The sequence below is a fragment of the Corvus kubaryi genome, unplaced genomic scaffold (assembly GCF_017639235.1).
Source record: "Corvus kubaryi isolate FWS band 111438036 unplaced genomic scaffold, C.kubaryi_AGA036_p1.0 37284, whole genome shotgun sequence".
Taxonomy (NCBI): Eukaryota; Metazoa; Chordata; class Aves; order Passeriformes; family Corvidae; genus Corvus; species Corvus kubaryi.
In genome coordinates this window covers 9,905,403-9,916,385 of record NW_024581088.1, presented here as the reverse complement: position 1 = coordinate 9,916,385, position 10,983 = coordinate 9,905,403, and the positions used below count along the sequence as shown (strand labels likewise).

The window sequence follows — 10,983 nt, the reverse complement described above, 5'->3', positions numbered from 1 at the left end:
ATCTGACTGCTCTGACTTTCCACGGCACATATCCTTCCAAGGCAAAATTCAACTTTCAAACTCTCAGCCGGTGCTAAGCCATTCACCTCACGCTGAATGCTTACGGAAACTTCAGAAGGAAAAAAAATAAACCCCCTATTGAACTCCTTGCAATCGGAGACCTGAATGGGCTCGATATAAACCCCACTCGAACCAGCGGCAGCAATAGGCTTCCCTGGATGTTGGATTTGATCCAGCTTAAAAGTTTCCATGAAATAAACTAGGCTAAGCGCATCAGCTGCATAGAAACTAACTCGGTGTAACAGGAGCATCTGTTCTTCACATCCACCATTTTCTTAGAGCCTTAACTCGGCGGCGCTGCGAGGTGCCAGCGGATCCCCGGCCGCGCCGGCACCGGCACGGACATCGATTAGCAGGGAGCATGCACGTCGTATAAACCACTTGACCAGGTAGCTTTTGTTTGTCAGAAAAACAGCTTAATGTATTTGGAAGGATGGCGTTACAGAGCGAAGTCAATGTCCGCACTGAGACAGCGGAGGAGCACACCTCGGACCCATTAATACACGGTACAAAGCAAATGTTTACCCAAGTACAAATGAAACAGGTCGACAATTAGCTAATGCAGCTTTGTGGACATAAACCAGGTACAGTCGAGCAGAACCAACATAAAATAGAAAGGAAACAGCCCTTTTCCTACGCCACGCTAAGAGCACCGTGGTTAGTGGTTTGGGAAGCCTCTGTCACGGTGAAAAATTTCCTTGCCGGTGTTTATTCTACTGCTACACTGCTGGGATAAAAATAACAGCTGGCTGTACAAGGGACCCACTGTCAATACTGCAGTAATTGACAACATACAATTAAGTCTCACACCTGTTTATTGTAAGTAATTCATAGATAACCACTTCTAGTACACATTTTCATACTGGCTTTTAATGCTTTTCTCTTTTTTTTTTTTTTGTAAGCTCAGGGATACCCAAATTTCATCTAAGGGTCATCACTGTGGTTACCCGGACCCAGAAGGCTATACCTACTTTGGGAAACTGGTGCGAGGTGGTGTGGTGGCCAGGGGTGACAGAGATGGCTGGGGAATTACAGGTCCCAACATGCAGGACGGTGTGGTGGTGGTGGCAGCGGGGCTGGGGGAGCGGGGCTGGGGACATGCGCTGGCGGGCCGGCCATGCACGCCGGGCTCTACACAGGGCCAAAACAAAGACCTCTACACACCTGGAGTGAGAACAGTGGTAACAAAGTCATAGCTACATATTCTTCTCTACATTTTTGTTTATTGAGACAAACTAATTAAAAGGCACAAACATAGGGCATATGTTTACATGGACATTATAACAAACATATACATTAAAAGTGTAGGAATGTGTTTCCTTTCTGCTAAACAGAAAGTTCCTAAGCTTTTATATATACAAAAGTTGTACAATTTGATGTCCTAAAGTACAAAAGATCATTTATAAAATTATTTTACACTAAGCTCTATTATTTTTTTTTTGTTTGTTTTTGTTTTACTATGTAGTCCAAGCCCCTAGAACAGTTTCACGTAAGGATACAGATACCTGTCACCTGAGCCAGCAGCCTGGCAATCACTGCTCGCACGGACACGGCCGGGGAGGAACGGAAGCAGTCCAGTGTGACTGGTCAGTCCTGCTAGCACTCTGTGAAAATGCACACGCTAATCTCCAGAGCTCTCAACTTCATAAAGATAAAAACATCTCAACTGTAATTTCTTTTTTTTTTTTTCCTCTTTTTTTTTTTTTTATTTAATGTAGAGTCTTGGGTTTAGGGTGGTTTGTTTTTTTTAAACAAAGTTTTAAAAATGTGAATATGTGACATGATAGTCTAAAAAGTATATCTGTTTCCCTAGACTTTGCTTTCTACTTTATGTACAGATAAACAGGTTAAGAAAAAAAAGCACATGTAGCTTAAACATGTGTGACCATCTATGAGCAGTTCTGGGCTGGACAGCTCAGCACCCCAGAACTCCCACAAATTGATAGAAATGTGTTAACACAATAGAAGAATAACGTAAAAATGATGATGTTTGCAAATATTTACAAAGTTGAACAGATTTGCACAACACTTGATTAAGAAATAGGGGAGAAATTAAAAGACGTTCTCTGCTTGTCCTGGAGGGGCATCCTACCTAGTTAGTGGTTAGAATAAAAACTGTATACAATTTAATATAAGACAAAACTTCTAGTGAACAACTAACACGTCTGTCCCCTGCTGAAACACCAGCAGGCTCTGATTGGGAGGCAGAGGGCATAAAAATCACACCCAGGGCCTCCAGAATCTTCCAGCTTAAAGCAATTTTCCTTAAGTTTCCAAGCACTCCTTTTGCTCCTAGATAAGAGTCCCATGGGGGTCTGACTGTTCAGAGACCATGTTTACATACATTTCGACTCCTCTTCTGTCAGCCATGGCTGTTTCTCACCAAACAATAACAGTTTTTTTTAAAAAAATGTTGACTACAATGCTCTATTCCCTTAGGGTAATATGTTGGGTAATATTTACATCTCCAAATATCAGGTCACAATCCCTATTATATGTTGAAGTTAGAATGATAAGTTATCATATGCTTTGCATATCAGAGCTGGTATCACCTTTCCCATAGGGAATGCTGCCTGAAATTACCATATTCCCAAAGGTAAAATGCATATTTTCTCCAAAAATGCATTTTTTTTTTAATGACAACATTGTAATGCATTTACTCATTAAAAAAAATAAAAAAAAAAAAAACATCAACACAGACAAAGGTTCTACACTAGCTCAGAAACAGTGGACTTGCCTGGCAGGTTAAAATGAGCCATCCACCCTGTCACAGATACAGAGGGGTCTTTGCTAGTGTTCAGATTAAAATAATTTTCTAAGTTATAATTTGAGGGGATAAAACATAAAACTGTTTTTTTTAATTACCTTTTTTTTCTTTTTTTTTTTCTTTTTTTTTTTTTTTTAAACTCTGGCAAATAAGTATCTGTTCTAATTCAGCATCAGTCAGCTACAAGGTAAAACTTAATTTAAATGAAGTGCTCCAGTGAAACTCAAGCCTGAACCATGTGAGCCAAATCAAGGGGAAGATGCTATTGTGGTCTCTGATGGTGTTGCCCCAGTGTCTTAGTCTGAATTTATTATTAACTAAAACAAAACAAAACAAAAAACCCAACAGAACAGAACAAAACAAAACAAAACAAAAAAAAAAACCCCAACCAAACAAAACCCAAAAAAGAACTGCTGGTAAGGATTCCATTTTAATCCTTTTTAATACTGTTTAGAACTTGTTTACCAGGGAGGAGAGGTGGGCAAGGCCTGGGGCAGGAAAGGCATGCTCTCCACTGGTCTCATGGCTATGTTGAGGGGACCAGCCAGCGTCATGGGGGTGGGCAGGTTCATGGGGGACGTGATGGTGACGGGGTGCGCTATGTTCACTGGAGCGGTTACCGGGGTGGGCAGGTTCACCGGGGTGGTGAGCGTTAATGGAGAGGTCATGGACAGAGGACTGGTTATAGTTACAGGATGCCCTAAGTTCATCGGACTGGATATATTAACTGCACTTGATACATTTACTGGACTTCTCATGCTCATTGCAGCTGCCACTGTGACTGGGTTTGTGATAGTCCCAGAAGCCACAGAGGACGTTATATTGAATGGAGTAGTAAGAGTCACAGGCGTAGTAGCAGCAGTGGAGGTTTGGCACAAGTTAGCAGCTTCTAAAAATGAGACATAAAAAAGACAAAAAGTTTTTAACACATAAAAAAACCATGGACAAGATTTAAACAAAACAAAACAAAACAAAAAACCCAAAAACCAAACAAGAACAGGTACAAATTCTGGAATAATTTTCTTTAGGTATTATTAGTAAGTTAAAACTGTTAACATTCTATAGCCTACAGGAAATACAAACTCTCATGCAGGTCATTTCAATTCAGTATTTTTTCCTGAGAAGTCAAGTGAGGTTGTCTTAGCAAGAGGGTTTCCATGTTCATAAAAACAGTATTGTACAATCAAAAAAATCCTCCCAAGAGGAACAGTAGAAATAGAGGAGAGAGTGTACATACCGAATGGTACGTACTCTATAGCCTTCTCAAAGGTGAACTGACATTCTGTGAAGGTTTTAAAAAGTCATTATTAGGGACTGATAAGCAAAGCTCGTTTCAATATTTACCTGCTTATTTCAGTCTTAATTATTGCTACTAAACTGCTCCACTGCTCACAGTACCTCTACTTCAAGGCTACCCCAGCAGCACATCCCTCAACCCCCATCAGCTCCTCAGCTTTCACATAAGCTACAGCTCCACACCATGTTGGTTTGGGGGGTTTTGGGGTGGGTTTGCAGCAAGCAGGACTGAAGTGCAGAGCAAGGGAGACCCAGGAGGCCGGGGCTGGGGAGCGGGGCCGGCCGGGGGGACGCGGGGGGGACGGGAATCACTCCACATCCATCAGCACCACCTGCCGGCTACCCACACCGGGAGGCTCCGGAAACAGGGAACAGGGCAGGGCTGGCTGCTAAAGAAACCGGGGAAAATACGCTCTACAACAACGTTACTAAGCCGTGTCTGATTCCACAATTGCAGGGCAGGACCCCAAGCTCAGTTACACCCACGTGTCAGAGGTAAGCCAGGAGCAAAGAGTCCACTTTGCCACTGGGGCAATGCAAATGTAACTTTGAAAGCAACATTAGCCCCATTCAAGGGTTACTGTTGGTTCTTCAAAGTCCATAGCTAGGAGGGATGGAGAGGAAGGGAAAGAGTAAAAAAAAAAAAAAAAAAAAATTGTGAAAATAAATTGTACTAGACTAAAAAAAATCCCATCTAGTGTTGTAAAGCCACCACAAGTGGAACTAGCACAGGAGAACCAGCATGGAAAGAGCAGCTCAGGCATGGCACTGACTGGTCTAACTTCACCTTCAAGCATAGTCACACCCAAAGACACATCCCACCCATGCTCCTTCCCCAGTTCAGTTAAGCTAAAAGCACCAGTCTGACACCACTGCTACCCACCCACCTCCCTCACTCCCCATCCTGCCCCAAAACACTATTAAGTTAAAGCATATTCAACATTCTCAATAAGAAAGGAAAAGGAAACAAGACACAGGGAAGAACAAGCAGAAAAAAATTCTCAGTGATTTCCTAAATCTGACACCATTTCCTTTATCTATTTAGTGGCCTGATGATATGTAATGTTTCTGTTATCACTACATTTTAACATGAATAAGCTGTTTCTGTACTGTCTGATCATAGAATTCAATTACTGGCGTAACAAGGGGAAAGGAAGCAAGCAGCCTAAAACACAAACAAGAACCTAGAAAACAAAAACAGATTGAAGAAACTGAAAGGAAGGTTAGGAGAAGAGAAAAAAATAAGGTGAGTCAAAAACATTCCTAAAAACAGCCAGTGAAAAACAATAAGCAGTGGTCACTAAGAACTTCTAAAACATGTAATCCATGAAGTCACATGATGGGCATTAGTAATCAAACTGTTGTGAAACAAATAAGCAGCAGAAACAGAAGAGTTTAAACTACTATATCCTAAAACCACTGAACTGTTCTCTACAAACTGACACAATGACCAACAACAGCAATTCCACTTCAATTACAGCAGCACAGGTAGAGGTGAGCAGTGAGCCAGCACTGATGAGAAAAGGATCACCGATTAGCTCATTTTGTAATAAAAAAAAAGCAACAGAGAAAGAAACTTATCTGAAGTCTAGAAAACTATACAGTTATATGATGATAGAGCAGATGGAATAAATTGGGAGAGAGAAGATGAACAGGACACAGAAAGCACACAGGTGCACACTGGTGCTGATGCAAGGACAGGGGGTGTGTGTATGTGTGTGCACACAAGTGAACAAGGGCAAATATGCACCAAGACAGCTAAAAGCCACATGCAAGTCAAAGCCCACACTCCTGCCCTGGAGCAGACACAAGCTCCCCTCTGTAACTGATGGCTCCAAGGACACAGGCAAGCACAGAGACCAAGGGAGCAAGTCATGAGCAAGTCATTTAACAGCCTGATCTGGGGCCTGTTTCCTCCTGTTCTTTCTTAGCTGTGACTTCTAAGAATGAAACTGTCATGTAAGACATCCCTCCTGACACCTTAAACTCCCCAAATGACTGTAAACTCCACTACCTCACAAACCCAAATGCGTCAATATTGGTTTGTTTTACCTTTCTTCCTCGCTTTGACGGCCTCTTCCCACAATCTCAGGGTCTCTACCTGCTTTCCAGGCCAACTTGTTACGTGTTGCTGCTGCTGCTGCTGTTGCTGCTGCTGCTGCTGTTGTTGCTGTTGTTGTTGTTGCTGCTGCTGCTGCTGCTGCTGCTGCTGTTGTTGTTGCTGTTGCTGCTGCTGCTGTTGCTGTTTCTGGTTGCTGGTCTCTTCACTCATGCATGCTATGCCAATCAAGTAAGAACACAAATTCACCTTGAAAAATTACTCTGCTTTCTGCTGAGATAACAAAGGCAACTTCTACAAAGAGCATGTGGAATCTCACAGGATTCCAAGAACAAAACCACAGAGGTGTTTAAAACAATATCATTAATTCTGTGCTTTATAAAACTACTTTTCCAAGAGCTAAAAACCCAAATGTAAGTCAAGAACATCTACTTTAACTGCCAAAAATGTATTTGTATTTAGGAAGAATGAAGTTAAAAACTCCAATGAGTCCTCTATAACTCAAGCTGATTCTACTTTCTCTAAACTTTAGCTCCAGCTTAAAAATGAAAAATAGAAAAGCCTTTTTACTTCCTATTGCAAGTATGACTTAAAAATTTCAGTTTACCTTTACATCACAGAACAGCCTGTCACTACTCTCTGGCCACAGCACAGCTCATCATTTCCACGTCTAACAACTGCTCTAAATGCCTCATGTGAACTGGCTTAGCACCACCAAACTGGCTTGGGAAGCCAGAGTTGTAACCTTATACCTTGAAAAATACTTCACATCCAAATTTCTTACTAAGCTCAACAATCAGGCATTTCAGACATTCCCAGTACCTTCAGATTATCCAGGAGTAACAGGAACTGCAAAGATGTTGTAAATTAATACAGTTTAAAAGGCTTTAAGGACACAGTTTCCAAAGACATTCCTTACTTCTGCCTCTTGATTCCTCTGAAAACCCGTTTTATATTACTAACCATGTGGGTTAACTTAAGTTACAGGTATTTTAATAGGGAAAATTTGAAAGTCAAGTCTTCATTTGCTTGCTAGGCACTCCCAGGCCCAGACCGCAGCACTTCCACAGAGTTTAAGGCTAGAAGGAGCTATTACAAACATCTCATCTGACCTCCTGCACACCACCAGTCAGATGCCATCGATGCCTACAACATATCAGGGCTGGATTTAAATCCTTTTCCTGTCAGCTACAGCTTGAGGGAGGAAACACTGAGCCCCAGGGTCAAAACCAGAGAAAGAAGAGAAATCTTTCTCCTGATTTTGATGAGCTTTAGATGAGGCTTCAGACCTGAAACCTGGCAGGTCTTAGCAGTTCTTAAATAGTCTAAAATCACCAAACTATCTGTTGGACTTTTAGGCCTGCACAGTTCAGGAGGTAGTACTAAACTTAAAAGGTGAGAAAATTTTGGAACTCTTTTCTTCAAGAGATTGGTCACTGTCATGAACATTCCTAAGGGATAAGAGCACAGTGTAGCAGCAAACCAACTCCACACATGCCAGTTCTTGAGCTGAAGCAGATTCTGTTACTAAATATCTACTTTTAAGAGGTGTGACCACCCAAACTGACAGACACATAGCTGAATTTTAATATCATCAAAGGCAATTCCCTTCGCAAACACACTGTTATTAGAAATGTTTGTAAAACGTTCACCTACTTTTATTGATGCCTTGTTTACAGGTATTACAGTTGATACTTTGGCTCTGCCCGTGTGTCTTTAAGTGGCTGGTGATATATGCTGCACTCAGAAGTTTACCACAGATATTACACGATACCTTTCCTTCATGGCGCACCATGTGTGTCCGCAGTCTGTCTTTGGTGGCAAAGGCAGCAGTGCACGTCTAGATGAAGGACAACAGTTACACTTGAGGTGCAGACAGAGCAGTACAGCATCACCTACAGGCCCACTGGGAGCCCACGTTACCTTGCAGGTCCTAACGGTATCCTAAGTGCATTGACAACATTAAGTTTTACCCGTATTTATAGAGAAACCAAAATCAAACTGCTCAGCAGAGACTGAGAATGGAACTCATTTCTGAGGCAATCAGGACAAAAATCATACTCTGTACTATTTGAACTTTCTAAAAACAGCGGGTTGCCTTACCCACCAACGCAAGAGGGAGCTTATAAAAAATGCCTACAACAGGCAAAGTTGGTTTCTAATATAATTTTACTGTACAAATATGAACTTGGTACCTTACACTGCTCAAGTACTTCTGTTCCCATCCAGAACAAGGAAACAAAACCTTTTCCTAACGCTATTCTTTTTACCCAAGGCTTTTATTTAATAAGATGAGTCACTAAAACACAGGTTGGAATAAGCATGGATATTCCAAGCAAAACAGTTAATTGTTCAAGGGCAATCAAATTATTTTTCCTAGACTCAGTCATCAACTTATGACAACTTGCTTTACCCTTCCAGCAAAATAACAGATCCAGAATCAACCATTCCCACCCATTTTAAATAGATGTGCTGAGAAAGAGATTTGATTTGAACATGCTGAGAAACACACTGCACACACTACCCCAGAAATGAGCACTGAGCTGAGGATGCTGCTACAATCCTACTACTAAGTTAAGCATATGGTAAAACAGAGCAACTACGCTGTTCTCCAAGAAAACAAAAACCCTCTAATCTTCCTAAAAAAGCAGCCACAGCATCTTTCTAAAGTTCCACCGTAACTCCAGCGCTGTGGTGAGGTAGAGGATGTGGCTTTATTCCTAAACTTGCTTTTCAAAAGTCCAGGAGCAAATACGGTTCTGGAAAGATTCACCTGAGCTGTACTGACACAATAAGGTATTGTTCTTAATAAACCATTTTAGCCCTTACTTGGCATTTGAAGGGTCTCTCTGTTGAGTGAACATGTTTAACGTGACAGCTTAAATGATCAGGCCTGCAAGAAAGAGAGGAACAGGAGAAAAGTGCACACAGTTACAAACACAAAGTCAGGACACCTTGGTTAGCAGTGCTGACACCGCGCTGGTTGCTCCCTGCAGCCCCCATCCCTCTGACAGCCAGGATAAATCCCTTCCCCTCACCTACCACGAGCTTCACCTGCAACACCTCACAGCTTAAAAACAACCTGCAGTTTAAAACTTAGCTCTGTGCTCCTCACACACCTGAAAATGGCACGTTTGGTCACACCTTGTGTAAAGGTGAGAGCGCAACAGCTCTAAAGGTTGAAGTTTTCTCTGTTGCAAGCACAGGTACAAACAGAGCCGGCAGCAATGCAAGCCCCCCTGTGCTCTGTCAGTGCTCTCCACCCTGCCGTAAGATCAGGTGACAGTTTACCTGCCCTGCTGCATTCGGACACAGACCATGGCAAAGGCTGGTAAAGGGGCTCTGTGCACATCCCCAGTGACACAGACACGTCTTACGGGACCTGGATGAGGTCAAGAAACCATTTCAAACAACTCTCGTAAAAAAGGGACCACTTCTGGCCACTGCTGACCTTGCTCAGATGGAGATTCCCTCACCCTAAAGGCAGACAAGGCTCCTCATCTCCTCACCAATCTCCTCAGAGGTTTGGTTCTCCCAGCCCCTCACTACGATAGCTTAACCCTCTCCTTGCTCATGAAAAGCCAACAGTGGAGCATGCCTGGGATTTGCTACATGGTACCTTGAGAAGCCTTTTCCACAAACACCACAGGTGTAGGGTTTCGTGATGCCACCTTCGTGAGACCTCACGTGGTAGGTCATGCGATCCTTTCTCTTGAAGCGCTGATTGCAAATGGGACATTCAAAGGGTTTCTCATCGGAGTGGGACAGCTTGTGCCGGTTGAGGTGGTAGACGTCCCTGAAGGCCTTTCCACACATCTCACAAGCATGGTTCTTCTTCACGGGCTTGCTGGGCTTCTTCACTGTCTGCGTCACTGCCATTGCCGTGGCGCCGGCGCTGCTGCTGGGGTTGGTGGCAGAGGAAGACGTAGTGACTGTGGACAGGATGCCTGCGATAGTCGAAACCAGTGAACTCCGGCTGTTGTCACCAGCGATGGTCGAGATAAGGGGCACCATTGTGGTGGGAGTTTTCTTTGGCCGTGACACTAACTTTATCCCTGTGTGGCAGGACTCGTGACGCCTCAAATGGTAGCTGTCCCTGAAAGCTTTGCTGCAGTAAGTGCACACAAAGGAGGTTTTAGGTTTTTCCTTTTTAATCCCAACAATAGCATCCTTTAATGTTTCTGGTGCAGGCTGAGGTTTCTGCGTTATTGGTAAGGGCAGAATCGGCTTCTGATCGGGCGGCTCAACAGCAGAGCTCAGGAGAGGCAACAAACTGTTCTGTGCTGCCTGCTGTTGGTGATGGGAGGCTTCGTGTGCCTAAAACCAAACATTCACACTTAAATTCTCTGGATGGGTGCTCACTCTGGCCTGGTGAGAACATTTACAAATGACAGGGAAGCACATTCTAGACCAAAAGCCATGGAAGGAACAACAGGAGAAGGTTACATAACACTGGTTTTGGACAAGATAAACCGCTCACGCTGTAAATGCCCTGGCTGTGCAGGTCCTGTGGTAAGTGTAGGACACAGTGCAACAATTATTAAGAATTATTAAGTTTCTGGAGGGCAACTTTTCATGGAAGACTAGGTGCTTGTCAGATCTTTTAGTAACAGCATTTCATCTTTACATAACAGATAACTCATTTTGCTAATGATCGTATCAGATGGCATCTCAGGACTATCTCTGGAGAGGATGAAGGTGCTGACAGGAGTCGCAAAATAATGCCTCACCTTTAAGCCGAGCTTAGTGAATTGAACTGCAGCCACAGAGAGCCAGGATGTGATAAGGCGTCTTATTTAAA

The 10,983-nt window shown here is 43.0% G+C and overlaps 1 protein-coding gene across 2 annotated transcripts; it reads right to left on the bottom strand.

Annotated features, from left to right (window-relative positions):
- Positions 1–1,263: 1,263 nt before the first annotated feature.
- VEZF1 (vascular endothelial zinc finger 1) lies at positions 1,264–10,541 on the bottom strand. Of its 2 annotated transcripts, XM_042026458.1 has the most exons (6): positions 9,802–10,539; positions 9,012–9,075; positions 7,839–8,022; positions 6,176–6,400; positions 4,065–4,109; positions 1,264–3,716 (listed from the first exon to the last, which is right to left on the bottom strand). In XM_042026458.1, exons 1-6 carry the CDS (start codon positions 10,194–10,196, stop codon positions 3,289–3,291), a joined length of 1,341 nt encoding a protein of 446 aa, XP_041882392.1. In that variant the 5' UTR covers positions 10,197–10,539; the 3' UTR covers positions 1,264–3,288. The 2 variants fall into 2 exon arrangements, with proteins under 2 accessions (XP_041882392.1, XP_041882393.1); XM_042026459.1 differs by lacking the exon at positions 4,065–4,109 and having other exon boundaries at positions 9,802–10,541.
- Positions 10,542–10,983: the final 442 nt, after the last annotated feature.

Excerpts from the sequence above, each read along its gene's own strand:
- VEZF1 (XM_042026458.1), bottom strand. The coding sequence starts at position 10,196 with ATGGTGCCCCTTATCTCGACCATCGCTGGTGACAACAGCCGGAGTTCA. Across the intron at positions 8,023-9,011 it reads AGAGACCCTTCAAATGCCAA|ACGTGCACTGCTGCCTTTGC; the intron begins GTAAGGGCTAAA and ends TCCTTCATCTAG. Across the intron at positions 6,401-7,838 it reads TAAACAAGGCATCAATAAAA|CATGCATGAGTGAAGAGACC; the intron begins GTAGGTGAACGT and ends TGATTGGCATAG.